The sequence below is a fragment of the Pipra filicauda genome, unplaced genomic scaffold (assembly GCF_003945595.2).
Source record: "Pipra filicauda isolate LSUMZ 115617 unplaced genomic scaffold, ASM394559v2 scaffold105_size2325265_pilon, whole genome shotgun sequence".
NCBI classification, from domain to species: domain Eukaryota; kingdom Metazoa; phylum Chordata; class Aves; order Passeriformes; family Pipridae; genus Pipra; species Pipra filicauda.
In genome coordinates, this window is record NW_024103496.1 from 2,057,830 (window position 1) to 2,074,874 (window position 17,045).

Sequence of the window (17,045 nt, forward strand, 5' to 3'; positions counted from 1 at the left end):
CTAGTTCCAATGATGTATGTCTATATATAGCTATAATGTATATGGCATTTGTTTAGAGAGACAAAGAGAGACTGTAAATGTGGTGTTTTTCATGCCCTCAACCATTAAAAATTTTATTAAAACCTGAAGAAATGGTTGTGTTGATGTTAGTTTCCCAACTGAGGGCATGTCCCAGTTGTTTATTATTCAAGTTCATAGCCTTGCGATCTTGAGTCTCTTGCTGCTTTTCTGCAAATGCAGATAGTGGTAGGTGTAAATGTTACAGCCCTTTCCTTTTTGTCACTTCTTCAACACTTTTTTCATGCTTTTGTCACTTCAAGTTTGGATTCTGCAAAGAGCTACAGCTTAAAGCAAAATCTGGAAGCTGCAACTAGAGTAAAGTCTGGCTGCCTTGCAGTTAAGTGATATTTCCCATAGGCAATGCATATTTTCACTCTATCAGTACATTTCCAGGCAAAATTTAGCTTCTTATACCTCTGAAGTTGTGAGCCAAATTGCAGGAGTCTACAGAACTGATCTGTGGAAGTCTTATGCACCAAATACCACTGTTAAAAATGGAGTCTTGTTGAATAATGAATTTGTGGATGTAAAATTTACCCTTTTTTGGATACTAGTCATCTTCTCTGAACTTGAAGTCATGGGTTCACCTGGGCTTTTCAACACTGGCTTGACTTCACCTTGCACTGAAGAGCTGATCATATCCAAGTGCCTCTATAGAATACATCTCCTTGTCCTCCACTGAGTTATCTTTTTCTCCCTCCCTCCCTCCATTCTTTTCTCCCTCCCACCCATTTCCCTCCTTCTATCTCCATCTTTCCCACCTTCCTTCCCCTCCTTTCTGTCTCTAGTTTCGTACTATGAAAAGCTAATTCAAACCAGCAAATTGATTTTAGATAGTGTTTGATACTGGTTATCTTACCATTTCATGTAATTGACTCTGAAGCATTTTGCCTGTGTTGCTAAATCCCTTTCCTCCGAAAACAAACAAAAAACCCCCAAGCAAACAAAATATGCTGTAAATTTTTTTGGCAAGATCTTTAATCTCAAGTTTGGCATATTCATATTTCCTAACAAATGCATCTATCATGTCAGCTATCATGGAATGAAAGAGAGATTTCTCTAAGGAGCAATTTTGCTGCCAAAATAGGGCAACGTAGAGGAGACTGTTTTGTTTTTATCTTTTCCTCTGAATACTTTGTTGCCACTTATTTAAAAGAAAACAGTGTTTTGACAATAAGCTTCCTTATGAATTCAAACTGCTCAGAGATTTTCAGGAGGAAGAAAGGACAGAATTCTGACTGAGAAACAGCTACCATCAAGACATCCTTCTGTCGCAGGACCAGACCATCTGTGCCTAATTTTTCCTACTGAAATACTTGTCCGGACTGCTTTCAATAATTTCCAAAAGGGAAATTCCACATCCACCCTGTACAGCCTCTTCCTTTATTAATAAAATAGTTCTAGGATTATTCTTTGTCCTGAACAAAGCATTGACAAACTCTGAGAGAAAAGTGTACCATGTGGTGCCCGGTGGGATGTGTTCAGGGACAACAGAAAGAGGAGATGGCATTTAGACTTGTAACCATAGCATAGGGCAATAACTGAGGTAAATAACATTTTCTTTTGTCAGTTTGGTTACCAAGTTCTTCTGCTCACCACTGTACACCAAGAGCAATATTGTCTGATTTTTTTATTTAGGCAGCACCTGCTTTCAGGTGACTGAGCTGCCTGAAAGTGTTTGAAACTGTTTTTAATCGGTCTTAGGGATGAGGTCAGGGAGGGTAGGAGCTGGTTCCCTGCGCTGATATAATGAGGATTCCAGAATAACTGGTTTTTTTCATATTTGTAAACTATTTGGAGTCAGGGAAGAGCCTGGAGAGGAGATATACAGTGTTTCCTGCAGGTTTTATGTGGGGGGTGGTTTATGGGAACAGTGCAAGCATTTCTGCAGTGACTTCTTGAACGTACGTGCCATGCTTCTGATTTACCCTGATATTACCTCTCTGGGAACTAACTGTCCTTTCTCCCCTCGCATGGAATTCTTTCACCATTGCTGTCTCTCTGACCCCAGTGCTTCAAAGAGGTGGTCTTTCCTCTCTGCCGTTTCCTAACATTCACTCTCCCTTAAGAAAAATATATTATTTTAGTGTACATCAAAAGGCTAAAGCAAGTTTGGGTTCACAGGGCTTGTATGATTTGTTTCAGTTCTTCCGTTTCAGATCTGGATTGTAACTTCTAAAAATCCTTGCTGGCAAGAAGCAGCAGGGAGCTGCTTTGTCTCAGGAGCTGTTAGGATTCAAAACTGTGATTCTAAGAATCAGCCTGTTTCCCTTTTATTCCTAAGCAGATCCTTTTTGCTGGTATAGTTTATTGTCCACTTTGCCTCTAAAGCATTCAAGAGGAGACTTAAATTCTTGCCAACCTCCGTCATCTGCATAGGGGAGGATTTGCATTATGTTGCACTTCCATATATCCTAGAGGGAGAAAGCAGTCTTTCCTCAATGCGTGCAGAGCTGGCAGGAAAAGTATTTAAATTGTTTTAAAAAGTAGTAAGTGCTGCATTGACATCTGACTAAAGATACAGGAAAGGAGAATGAATTTTTAAGAAATTGCTCATTCATCTATTTGCAAACTACCAAATGTACTACTATTCAGGACACAGAGCAGAAGAAATAAATTATCTTCTTCATCAATCTTGTGACTTAATAACATTTATCACAATACAACACAGAATTGTAGATTAAACTTTGCCAATTAAAATTTATCTCACACACCGACAAATTATATATGATACTTAGTGATATTTCAATAATTCATCTTGATCTTGGCTCTCGGCTCCTAAGAGAAATGGAGGAGTGCTGTCCAGTAGTAATTATCTGTTAAAAGGCATTCATCACTAACATGGCTAATCAGAATCTTTGCAAGAAAAAGAGAACTGTCATAATAGACTCTTCCCACTTCAGGAAAATGAATGGCATTGTGCGCTAATTATTTTTCTTTTATTCTTTCCACCCTTGCAGAACTTTCCTTTTTGTTAGAGATGGTAACCCAAATAAACGGAATGTGCACAATGAGACATCTATGCACTTACTGTGTATGGGACCTCAGATCATGATCTCAGAAGGAGCTCTTCATCCTCGCCTGGCACGACCCTCAGAAGATGACTGCAGAAGAGCAGATTGTCTGCAAATGATCCTGAAGTGGAAGGGAGCAAAGCTGGATGAAGGACAATATGAACGAGCAGCCATTGATGCTGTTGATAACAAAAAAAATACACCTTTGCACTATGCTGCTGCCTCAGGGATGAAAACCTGTGTCGAGGTAAAAGTTCGTATATAATTATAAGTTTATATATCTGGTTATTAGTAAACAACATGCAGTGTTTCACAAAGCTGCTTGGGGCAGAATCTCATATAGTATATTGAATTAACTTTTTAATTCTATTTTTCATTAATTGGAAAAATTGCAGAGATAAACAGCCCAAAACATACACTGTAGAAAACAATTAAAGAAATGTATTATATATATATGAACTTCATAACATAAAGTCCTCAACATTAAGAAGACTCCTGTAGGCTTATAAAAGTTGAAATTAATTACAAGACTGTAACAGTGGAGAAAAAGCTTTAAAGTAGGCATAGGCATACCCGTATGTGTAAAGAGACGTGAAAACTGCCTTAGAGAAAATCAGAGCTCTTTTTATTTTGCTCTGTACTGAGACTGGGAAATGCTCTCCATGTTTCAAGAACAGGTTTCATGTCTTTAATTTACAGTGCCCAACTTTTTTAGAGGATGCCATATATCTGTGTTAACATACTTAATTACCTTTTCACAAATTAAAAATTAATGTTTATGAAAGTAGTGGATAGCAGTGAGTAATTGGGAATGACTTTTGAAGGTTTATTTATTTTTAAACTGTATCAAGTAATGAGAACCAGTATTTAATTGTGCTGGTAATTTAATTTAAAGAACAGAAGAACAGACATCTAACATTTTCAAAAACAGCTAACATCTTCATAAGTCCCTCTATTTTAACATCAAGATTTGTTTTTTCAATGGCAACAATTGACTCAGAGTTCAGCATTTATATGTAAAATTTACGTTCTTTTTCTTCTGTGCATAACTTCATGTTTATTGAGACTACACTTCACTCATTAACTTGATATCAGCAAAATTTACATCACCTCTTTATCCACCTGCTTTTCTAGATAACTACTTCATACCTTAAACAGTCAGGTCCCAGAACCCCTTGGACTTACTGGTCTCTGCAGTAAAAAATTATACTCTCCCTGTATTTTCCTGACTTTCTCTGGAGGTATTTTTAGTATTGGGGCTACTTTTCCTACCTTCTAATCTTGTACTGTGACAGATTTAGGCAATATGTTGCATATTATAATAAACAGTTAAGAAATTTCATATTTAAGTTTTATTAGGACTCATGAATATAAGTACCATTTGATGCTGGCTGTCTGTATTACTGTTTGGTTTATTGATTTTTCTAGAACCTCTTGTGCTGAGACTTCAGTTTGAAAGACTTACTTTTGTGTCCTTCATAAAGTATATGTTGTATATGCAGAGGGAACCTGGACTCCAACATTTCATACCACTTTTCTGCTTTTATGTTATTTGAGATTGCTTTTGCACTTTGTCCAGCAAACAACTTTACAAACATGTTGACAGATTTTCTGTGTGATGTTTTAAAATTATTTATTCTGAGTTGTTATGCACTTGGTATACTGCTCAAAAAACAGTCAGACCCTTCTTTACTGTGATTTTACATTTACCTTTCCCAGGCTATGTTCTTCACATATTCTTCATCTGGAGACATCTTCAGCTTCTTATTACCTGTTCGATTCTGTCCTGTAACACTATCTTGAAAGATTCTTCTGATCTTTCTAGAATTTTTTTCCACTTGACTTTTATTTAGTACCACTTTTTTTAAAGTAGGCAGTGGATTATTTGTCTTTTTACTGCTTCTGCAAGAGTGATGATTCTAAGTATGTTTTGGAAATTGTTAATGAGTGGTTCTTTGATGGTTAACATCAACTGAATTGCCTAATCCTCAAGTTGTCCTTCGTCTCTCCAGTAGAGAACCCCAGGACCACCTTTCGCCCGGTTTTTGTGGTGGTTACTCTCACTTCAGAACAGATTTCCTTTTTCATCATCTCCCTCCTTTCCTGTAACTTTGTAGGAAAACCTCAGTCCTGTATCTTCCCCTATCCCCACCACACCCAAATAAGAAAAGGAAAACCCAAATATAGATCCTTGCAGATGAACCACCTACTAGTTGATTTGTTTGGAGCTGATAGTCAAATGTGCAGTCTTGATACTGCTCCATTCACACATGTTCGACTTCTCCTCTGAGCAGAACAGCTGTGTGGAACCCATTGCTAATGATAGTTTGGGCAAAGTTAATGTGCTTACCCCAAACTACTGAATAGAAAAAAGTAACTTTCATGCCGAATACATTTGATTTTATGCAGATGCATTCCACTCTATCACAGTATAAGTAATAATAATAAACAAATAATAGATAATAATAAATAGGCAAAATGGTCCACTTTGGCCTTTAAAATCTGTGCATATGTTGTCAGATCAGTTTATAGCAAGAGACAAGGCTGGTAAGTTAATGAGAGCAGAACAATTAGTGTTTATTAGCTAGAGACTGCATTTTGGGGGGGTTACTGTCAAGAGACAACTTTGGTAAAATGGCCCAATACTAGACCATATTAGAATTATTGCCATTAGCATTATTTCATTTCACTTTTCTCACCTCAAAACCAAGGTACTACCGGCAGTATTTTGTTCCCCCTGTGAATTGGTATCCTGTCATCCTTCCTACCCAAGGAACCTCCCATTTTCTGTCACTACCAGTGTACCACCGCTGGGACAAATGGTGGAGTTATACCCATGTAGAAAGAATATTTAAAAGTGTTTCATCTTGCCAGGTGCTTGGGGGCCTCAGGCCTCTCATTTTCTATGGAGCACTGACCATATCAGTATAACAGTATTTTAGTCTTTAAAACCTCACAGACACATTGTACAGCATTGCCTGGTAATATACTTTTGAGATTTTGTGGTTCTGTGGAATTATGGTGGATATAGGTCTAATTATGCATAAAATCAAGCAGTAATTTATTTAATAACTATTGAGAATCTTTCTTTTCCAAAGACCATTGTTATTATATTTGTCTCTCTGTTTTTCTTCTTCATATTTTTTATGGCTTGCCTTTTCTTTAGGCTGTTATTAGAGTTGCTAATTAATAACTGTTTACTTTGCCGTTTTACTTTTCAGCTTCTAGTAAAACATGGTGGAGATTTGTTTGCAGAAAATGAAAATAAAGATACCCCATGTGACTGTGCAGAGAAACAGCACCACAAAGAGCTGGCTCTTAACCTGGAGTCTCGAATGGTATTTTCACGTGATCCTGAAGCTGAAAGCATTGAAGCTGAGTATGCCGCTTTAGACAAAAAAGAGGTCAGAGGATACTCTAAATCTGAAGTATTCTACACATTTATATTTGTAGCAGTTACATTGTGACAAAAGTCTGCAAAGTATTTCAGTAGGCACTGTCTGTACTTTGTAAACAATTTGATTTTAGCACAGCTCTTTATAACTTTCAAGTTAAGCTCGGAGAACATAAATACATTGTCAAAATTAATCAGAAATTTTATTCATATACTTAATTATGTGGACTGTCTTGAGAGGGTTGCAGGCTGTAAGGCTGAAGAAGATACAGTGGGGCCAGTAAGCTGGGAAACAGTTTCCCTTAACCAAACATTTTTTATATTTTTTTATTTCTTAAGATGACTTTTTCTCTCAAAAATGAGGGCAGGAGAAATTCTGAAAAGGAGAAAATCTGTGGGATAGAGAAGGGAAACTGTTCTCATGGATCTTCCCAGACTGAGACTAGTTGAATGTTACCAAAAATCAGCTGAGTAGTGCAGGACTTCAAAACAGTGCCTTTCCTTTCTTGTTTTATAACATGATGCCTGAAGCTACTGCATACCAGAACTGGTACGAAAAACAGGTAATAACAGGTGGTGTTGTTTCCAAGTCAATTATTGAGAGAGACAATTCACTGACACAAATTTGCTTGAATTCTGTTATGCCTTACACGTGACTATGATTCAATAAGAATAATTTGACCAGAAAGATTCTGAGTAAAAGTTCCCTCCCCACCCATGATCAGATTTTAATTATCTAAAATTCTAAATAAGTATACATAGATAATATCATTCAGTAAATATTACAAAGTAATTCTGTTTAAATTAAAGGACAGTAGATTTCTCTATGGCTACTTCCCTCAAAAAGAGCATGGCCTGGCCTTTTACTAGCTTAGTGCACCTAGGACCTAATGATGCTTAAAAGAAAATTCATTTAGATTTAGATGTGAGTAGGCTTAGATCACAGCAACTGTTCCCATGAAAAATGCCACTAATGGTCACTTTTACTTGAAAGTAAGAAAGTTTTTGTACTGTTCAATTAATTTCTTTACTAATTTTCTTGGATAAATTCAAATATAAACAAGCTTAATTAGATTGTTTATTCCTAGATGAGACATTTTGAGATGAGGTTTAATATACTTGAATTTACATTGAAATAGCAAATGTAATTAACTCCTTTTAATTTCTCTGAATGTTTCCATATTGCTGTAAGAAGATAGTTGGAAATGATATTTTCTCTCTTGGCAGAAACACTTTAAAAGACTGCAGCAGTTTCCTGCTACAATTACAGTTTACCACTCCTTTGGTTATACAAGTAGAACTGTTTGGATGGTTACGTTGTCAGCTGGATCATAGCAATGTTTAGGCTTAAAAGAAAAAAAAGTTTTAAAGAGTGGTAATATGTAATTGTTTTATTTAGGCTGACTAATTTTTATCTTTATACCATGGCTTTTCTGGCATATACACCAGCACAGCTAAGAGAACAGGGAACTTACAAATATGGGTGGGACAAATCAAGAACCACTTGAATAGGCATTTCGGCAAGAGAAAATACTGTCTCGTGACTGTTTAAAGTGGGTGCTGAGCAAAACCAGCTTAAAGACTTGATAGTTACAAGAAAATATGCAGTTGTCCGTCTCACATACCAGGGCAGCTTTCCCAAATCCCAAAAAATGTCAGCCTGGAATTCAGTACACTAATTGATTATCTTGGGGATTTACATAGAGCGATTCTGCCTTTGTGTGCTCCCTTCTGGTTTTTCTCCTCTTTCCTTGCGACTTTTCAGTGGGATAATTTCCCTAACTTCTTGCTTAGCTGTAACAGCATAAGTGCTGGCGCAAGAGAGATAACAAGAGCATGCAGCCATGAGAAGGTAATTTTTCAGTCTTAGCCCTCAGGGTGGGCTTTTCAGTAGAAAAAAAAAACAGCCTTAGGAAGACTTGCACTGAACTGCAATCCAAATGACCACATGTGCTCATCCTACAGGTCTGTGCACGAATGTCTGGATTGGGCAGTGGAAGCTGCAATTACTACTGGCTATGGTGATGCCTCCATCTGTTATCTTAATGGGGCATGAGAAGTAATCCAAAAGCCTTTCCCAAAACACAGATGCTTCACCAAAATTGCCTCTCAAAGATGGTCCTGTATTTTTTCCTCTCAATTTCATTTCTATATATTATTAAACACTGAGGTACCGAGTGTACAAAATGCTTGTTAAACGTAGTATTTAGCCTGTAATCATTTGGTGGTGTCCTTCAACATCCTTCCAAGACACAGAATATTCATTCATGAATAATTAAAATACTTTCAATATGAAGAAGTGCATTTTCAAAGTAACTTCATCCCTTAAATGAAGGTTACAGGAAAAGATGCATTTGAAAACCATGAATAGGATTTCTTTCCAGGCAAAACAGGCAAATGGACTTAACTCCAGTGTTTATATGCACGATAGTATCTGGAATGATAGTACCCAATACCTCCCCTTCCAGACCTGCTGTGTTTACAGGAGAACAGTCCTTTTTTTCTTGATTCTTTGCTCTTACTTTGTTGAACAATCTCAAAAAAAAAATCTTTGTTACATAAAATCTTAAGTTTATATTTATCTTTTAAATCTAATTGAAGATAGACTAAATAATATGACAGTAAGTGATTATTTTTAAACTGCCTTTATAAGTTTTGGTTGTTTTATTTGCACAGTCTTTTAAATTTCTGTTTACTGTAGCATGGGAGCATATTTGTCTTGGTTATGTATCCCTGGGAGATAACCACATTCTTCCTTCCAATCACATCGTACAATGTTATGAACTTACATAAGAAACACCTGGGAATGAGCAGTACCTCAGAGCAGATCATCCAGAACAGTTTTGGCCCTTAGTCAGAGTCGGTGGAATTTATTGTGCAATAGCAGAGTGTATGATTTCTTCATTCATTTTACATATGTGCCACTGCATACTGTAGAAATACACTGATAGTGAATGTGTCACAGATAATTTATTGAGTGTATAGTAATTGGAATGGTTTTCTTCAGTTCCTGAATTGATGTCATATAAAGACACAAGTAATGCAAATACCATAAGTACAAAGAGCAAGGAGTTATCTAAAATTATTAAAAATTATTTAATCTCTACAGATAGAGAATGGTTTATTAAGTGAAAGAAGGGGACTACAGTTAGTTAAGATATATGTACACTTATGTACATATAGTGCATATAATTATACTTGAATGAGTTAAATGGAGTATAAATAATTTTTTTAATATATGACTTCATTAATTGTAGAACTCCATCCACCCATAACGTAAGATATTTACGTGAAATGTTTTGACACCATTCAATTATTTAGTCATCACTGTAGCAAATAGTTACTTTGCCACTGTCTATTTTAATGGTACTTCAAAAGAGAAGAAAATAATAATAGATTGAAATGAACTGTTAAAATAGTCTTCTTACATACTAGAAGTATTTTCAGGAGAAAAAAAATATGTAATTTATGATACCTAAATGTTAATGGTAAAAACTTGAGAAGAAAATAGTTTAAAAGAACAGCTCTTGAGAATACAAAAATGTTGGAATCTGTAATGAGAAGCTCAACAATGCATTAAAGTAGTAATTCAAATAGTATATTCAAAATCATTATATAGTTGAATGATGCTAATATTGAACAGTGTCTTTTTTTCACAGCAGATATCAATAAAGAGCTCCTCAATAAATGAGCATTAAAGAAGGTCTCTGAGCATCACAGGCTGTAATCAAAATCTTTTATAGTATATGGCTTTGCAGAGACAAGTCATCAACGTTTGAAGTAGTTTAAAACAAAACTCTGTGATGTTACATAAAGGATGTGCATCCTTGTAACTAAAGACTGTATCTTCACGAGTCTCTACAAAACTGTCTTGTACACATTAACATTGTTAAGGGTTCCCATTGTATAAAGTCTTTGATCTGGAATTTCCAGATTAAGCTACTTAATAGTGTCAGCCTAAAATTTCTTTTCTTTCAGCTTCTTCTGTGGGCTCATATATTACTTTATGAAACAGATGTCTGAAGTTTCAAACACATTCTTAGGAAATATTTCCCTCATTACTTAAAAAGATAAAATTAGAATTCTTAAAAACTGAAGATCCAAAAATCCCCACTGGGTTGTGTGGAATGCTCCAGCTGAGATAATGTAATAGTCTGTTACTCAAGGGAGATACTTGCCAGTGTTTGACCTAGAACCAATCAGTTAAATATAATTTTGAGCATATCTGCATTTCAGGATAAAATACTGTGTCCTAAAATATGCGCATATGTTGCAAGTTTAACAGAAAAGACATTTCTTCTTATGATATATATGGTCTTCAAGAATTGAGTACTGTTGTGCTGACAAAGCTGCTTGTTTTACAATTGCATTTCAGAATGCATTTCAAATGCACTCACGATGATTTACTCTTTGCTTCCATTTTTTTGCTGTACATACGCACAATTATAATCACTCTGGCACCCATGTTTTTATAAATTAAAGCTTTTGTAAGAAATTAAGAAGGTCAGTCAAATTCCAGCATACTATGAATCAAGTGGCCTAGATGTATTTCAGTGCAAACCATTAATGTTCAGATTGTCCTTTACTGAGTCATGCATGGTCAGTATTGGAAGGACATACAGAAACTCCCTGAACTTGGGCAAACAAGATATAGGTCAGGACACTCACAGTTCATTTCTCTTCTGCTTTGCTTGCTTTCTAAAAAAGGACAAAGACCCAGTGCAGAGCCATGGCTCTTGCTGATCACAAAGTTCCTAATATTGAGAAGCACCTGTTTATTTTACTGATTAGCTTACAGGAGACATCCTTGTGGGAGCCGGTTGTGGTTTTAGGTGCATTTTGTGGAGTTTATTGTGATGTCTGGATTATAGGAAGGAAGTTATATTTTTAGAGTAGGTGTCTCAAAAGAAGAAAATCGTTTAGAAGCCCAGGGTATTCATTCTCCTCATCACTTCTGCCTTCTGTTTGTTATCCTCAAAGGGCACAGTAGACTTTTACTTAGATTGTAAACATCTAAAGACAGGACCAGTCTTTTGCTTTCTGGCTATGTATGTATGCATGTGTGTGTGCTTATAATGTAGCACTGGAGACTCCTGGACTATGCTCTACATAAAAATCAAAATATAGATAGTAAATAATGATGCATGGTCTTAACTGTGGTTATCACTGCTGCTCTGTGTCCTTTCACCTCCAAATTGCTGAAGACATTTGCCATTTGGTGGGCAGGTCCTAATTAGTCCTGAACATTTTATGTCAAATGCTTTAAATATTTTGTTAACTAACCTTTATAGGAGTAAATAAAATCAGTGCATGTAAGAATAGTATTTTTTAAATACCCTTTCTGTATCCGTTCTCTGTACACGCCCTCCCGCTTTTTTTTCTCTTTCTACCTTTTACCCGTTTTCTCTGTGCAACACTAACAAATATATTATTTGCTGTCATGTTCTTCCTTTCTTAGTTTTAAAAAGGAGTCTGCAAAAATATGTATGCATCTCTACTATCTTGGTTGGAGCTAATTCAGAATCCTAAAATTATTCTTTTTTGTCTTTCTGATTTGCCTTTTTTTTTATTATAATATGGAGGTGGAGCTCCAGGCTAGGAAGGAATCTGCTCTGACTGTGTAAGGCTATCAAAATTGGCCATTGTTTCTCAAAGAGTTTTGACATCTTCATGTACAGTGAATCCCCAGCCTTGAAGATATTCAAATACCAACTGGACAGCATCCTGGACAGCTGGCTCTAAGTGACCATACCTGAGCAGGAAGATTTGACCAAATGACATTATCTGCAAGTCCCTTCCAACCTCAGCCCTTCTGTGTTTCTGTGAATATTGCCTCAAAAGACCTGTACTGGCTTCTGTTCACAACTTCTCACTTTCTAATATCTCAATGTGTTCTCCCCCAGATCAATTCAAAGTTAACAGGTCTCAATTAACGTATAAAGTTAGTGTCAAAGAATCTATATGCAATGTATGCTAACCTGTCCTTTCTCTTGCTCTCCTCTAAATCCTTAGTTCAAATCTAGTCAGGCATTCTCATACCTATTCCACAATATCTGAGGCTTAATCACTGAATCAAAATTCAGCTGGATTCTGTGAAAATCTAGGGTTTTTTGAGAGAGTTAGTGTTAGGCTAACTTAAGATTTGAACATGCCCTCCAGATATAATGGAGAACTCTAGAGATACTGCTTTTAGATTTTGAAATGTACAAAGATGGTATTATAAATATTGCAAAATGACAGTGTTCCAATATAGCTTTGCATGGTCATTGGTGTGCACCCTGAATAAATTTTGTCACATCTCCCAGCTGAGATGGTGATAAGTAACAGTGCTTTGAATGCTTTCATTTTAATACTGCATTAGAGACTAACTGGAAAATACTAGACATAAATTGTGTTTCTTCTTCTTAAAGCCATATGAAGGGCTAAGACTTCAAGACCTGCGAAGGCTAAAGGATATGCTGATCGTGGAATCTGCCGACATGCTCCAAGCCCCACTCTTTACTGCAGAAGCTCTACTTCGGGCACACGGTAATCCAAATCCTTAGAGTCTAAAGAAACTGTTTTCAGCAAAATCAAAATGGCAGTTGTATGTTAGACTTTTATTTCCAAGTAAAAGAGAAGTAACAGTTAATCAAATAGCAGGAAACAGACCACAGAGTACTTCAGAAAGAAGTACAGCTGCAGTATGTCAGAAAGCAGTGAGGCAGACAGAAAAGCTGATAGGAAAGTGATTCAAACTAGGAATTACAATGGAAGACATTTTAGCTTGAGCAGTGTGGAGAAACAGAGCTGTCCTATTTGGTGAGACACAGAAGTAAAACTTTCATGGTTTTATATATTAAAAAAGTCAAATTCATCAAACCTATTTTTGTCAGACCTTTGGTTTACTGCCACTATATATTTGTGCGTAAAACTGGATCCAATTTTTTTTAATTTATTTTTTGTTGCAATAAAAGCAATCTGACCATTGTAATAATTGTTTGGAAATTGCCGTGGGGTTTAAATCGTATAAGTGTATGTCCTTTGAAGGATTTTTATACAGGGTCTGCTTTTAACACAGGGTATGCTTTAGTGTGTGTGCATATCTGTAACTAGTTTAATTTCACTGAAATAAGTATGTGCTCTTGTGTAATTTAATCTGGGGTTGTCAGAAAGGGGATATACTGAATTCAGTGTGTTTGCTCCAGACAAAAGTATTTCTGAAACTCAGTGTAAGCTTTAGGCTTTGATTCAGTGATTCAAAACTTATGCTTACTGAAGCATCTGCATTGTTATTTTATGCCAAAGGAACTACTCAGGCAGTTAATGGTTTGCATGCTCATCACCGTGTTACTGGATTAAGCTTTCATACCCTATTATTGTTGTGGGCTCCTTGTGAAAATCAATGGAAGAGGGAAAAGTGAAATAGGAAAACATTATTTTAAACCCACAACTTTTGGTAGACTTTCATGAAGAGTTGTGGTACCTGAAATTCATCTCTTTTACGTTATTTTCCATAGCTGGTATTTGCATTCCTTTTAACATTGAATTAAGTCAACATGAACATGTGCCAGTGTGATATTTAAGGCATAGTCTTTGCATATGATTTTTTAATGTTGAATGTTTATTTACTTCTTATATTGTATTTATAATATGTTCAATATTTGAATGCTAAAAAATATAAATATTTGACTGAGTATGCTCCATAACCTCTGCAGATATTTTGAAGAGGAAAATTATGACAATACTGTTCAAACTCCCAGCTCAGTCTTCAATAAGTCCAAAATCAGTGAGGTTGATGTAAACTGTGGAGAAATGTCTGCCAGCATCTAGCAAACAGGACTTGAAAGTTGAGAAGAAATCAGTCTGTGTTGGAATGGTCATTCTGCTGATGTTGCCTTAGTGATGTAGGGGTAACTTAATGCAATTGGCCAGTGCACAGAAAGAAGCACAGACAATTAGCAAGTCATGAGAAAGTCAACTATTTGCCTGTAGCTGTATTGGGTCAGCTTAGCAAAAGGAATAACTGAGCTATTTACAAAGGTTTAGACTATTGGGAAACATCACATGTCAAATTGTAATGTTTTTTGCATTAAATCTTGAAATTCGTGAGTGAATAATGTGAAATCTTAATTTACATTTCATGTATGAAAAGCATGTGTTAAAGTCTTGGAAAGATCACAGATACATAATATTTAATCTAACAAATTTTGTTTTTCTTATTGTACGACTATATCAATTTATCGACACAGTCTTTAAGAATTGAGTGTATTTTTCTTTTCTTTTTTTTTTTTTTAATTGAGAGACAGAAATACATAGAATTAAAGCCAAGATAAAAACATGTTATTATGGCAGTCATGAAAATAAATAACTTTACAGTTTTTCTGCAAGTATTTTTTCAACATTGTTTCTCTCCTAGTTCATTATACAGCAGGTGATTTCAGGATAAAAGAGAGGCAATTGAGGAAATATAACTTGTGTTTTACTAAAACTCATAAGTTAGTAAAGAGAACACAATGGATCCATTTAGTAGCACGTCTTAACCCTTTCTAATTTTAAAGATACAGTACAATCAAAGAAAGTTAGGAAAATTTTTAGCAAATGTTATATTTTATCTGTATCTTACATCAGTCAATTTCCGTCTGAAGGATTATAAGCTCTGGGTAATTTGAAAAATGCTGATAAAATTTCTAATTTTTGAAGTGTAAATATGTTCAGGGTCCATATTTTAAACAAATGAAATTAAACTACCCCATTATATGTTTTAGTTTAAACAAGTAAGGACTTGATCAATAAATCATCTTCACCTTGAAGAATTTTTTTTTTCAGATTAGGAAGGAGCAGATTTTAGTATGACTGCAATCATTATTTGACAGAGGCAATATTTTTACTAAGTTCAGTACTTAGGACATATATCTTTTTTTCCAGCACTAATACAGTATAGGAATACTATTTATCTTTTCCTTATAAAATATTCAATAAAAATAAGCCATCTCTTGATTAATAATATTGATATTCCTTTGGGAGTACCTAACATTTAAAAAAAATCCCAAACTTTAAAATATTTATTTTAAGTGATAGGAAAAAACTGGGAAATTTCTCTTTCTTTATCCAATTCAATTTTCCCTGAACTGTGCATACTGTTGATGGTTTTAGATTCAAATCCATATAGGAATTTGATAGATTTATATTTAAATTAGAACTTTAAAGTATTTTTGATAGAAAACCCCACTATTCTTATCATATCTTTAGAATTAATATTACAAATCAGAAACAGAAAATATTTCAAACAATTGTGAAGAAAGATTTTATTTAGTTTTAGGATATTAATATATAACACGTTTTGTTTCACTAGTTCTTTTTTTGTATATAAGTGAGCAATGTTAATTATGAATAAAAGTAAAACATTCTTTAACAATTATGGAATAAAATGTAGGAAGAATATATGCAATTTTCTTTGTAATCATGTGGGGTTTTTATTTCTTTTTTCCCAGAAACACATCACTTACATATATAATATATATTTGAAGACTGGAAACTCATTAGGTCACAAATCTTTTTGTAATCCAGTTTGGATCTTAGTTCTTCTTCCTTAATTTCATGGTTTCATTTAAAAAAAAAAAAAAGACATAGTAGATAAAAGTGAATCCATATTGAACAATTACTTTTTTCACAGAAAGGAAAAATATTAAAAATTCTGTGATGTGAGGGCTGCTATATTTTCATCTGTCTGTGAAAGTCAGTACAGTTCTGGTTCCCAATCAAATCTCCTAGCTGCTACAGTTGCTTTAAGTAAATAACAAAAATAATTTTAAGACTGATGTAACAGGGAAAGGAGGTGCTTGCAATGCAATTATTTACAAAAATACATTGTATTATGTATTATGTTGGAATGTGTTTGTTCTCTAAAATGTAGTCCAAAGTTCCATTCACTCACACTTTATCATGCTTATTTATTCTGAAAAGGTTTAGCTTAGAATTTATATATGTATGTATTTTAAATATTGTCAGCTGCATAATTGCCTGTATCTGTACTTACTGAAGACTGGGACAGGGAGAAGTTACTTGAAGCATGGATGTGTAACCCAGAGAATTGCTGCCAGCGTTCAGGGGTTCAGATGCCAACTCCCCCTCCAAGTGGATACAACGCATGGGATACTCTCCCTTCTCCACGAACTCCACGCACTACTCGCTCCTCTGTCACTTCCCCTGATGAAATCAGTCCCTCACCAGGAGACTTGGAGACAGCTGTGGTAAGTTTATAAATAGATCTGAAACTAGCAGGGCAAAAGACTGATTTCTAAACATAGTGCACTTGTGTAGACAGAGCTGCATCGTCCTCCCATTCTGAAAGGGCATTTGTAAAGATGTAAAGTGTTTCTCTTGCCAAAAGTGGTGAACAGAGAAGTTGACACCCTAAACATTCTATATGATAAAACAGTTGAGCCTCTGACTGATGTAAGTCATTCTGTTCTTACCTTGGCTGTCACTCACAAACTGTCATTTTAGCCAGCTGCAGTGGCATCAGTGCATTTGGCTCTTTTGAACTTCTCATCTCATCCTTATCAAGATCTTCACTTTCATTGTATCCATTTCCC

At 35.3% G+C, this 17,045-nt stretch overlaps 1 protein-coding gene across 3 annotated transcripts in view; it reads left to right on the forward strand.

Moving 5' to 3' along the window:
* ANKIB1 (ankyrin repeat and IBR domain containing 1) overlaps positions 1-17,045 on the forward strand; it is an 85,278-nt gene that overhangs the window by 41,225 nt on the left and 27,008 nt on the right. For all 3 annotated transcript variants that reach the window (XM_027749143.2, XM_027749148.2, XM_027749146.2), the window contains exons 3-6: positions 3,021-3,321; positions 6,296-6,478; positions 12,879-12,996; positions 16,492-16,700. In XM_027749143.2, coding sequence (XP_027604944.1) covers positions 3,021-3,321; positions 6,296-6,478; positions 12,879-12,996; positions 16,492-16,700 — 811 coding nt within the window. The remainder of the gene's footprint in view (positions 1-3,020; positions 3,322-6,295; positions 6,479-12,878; positions 12,997-16,491; positions 16,701-17,045) is intronic.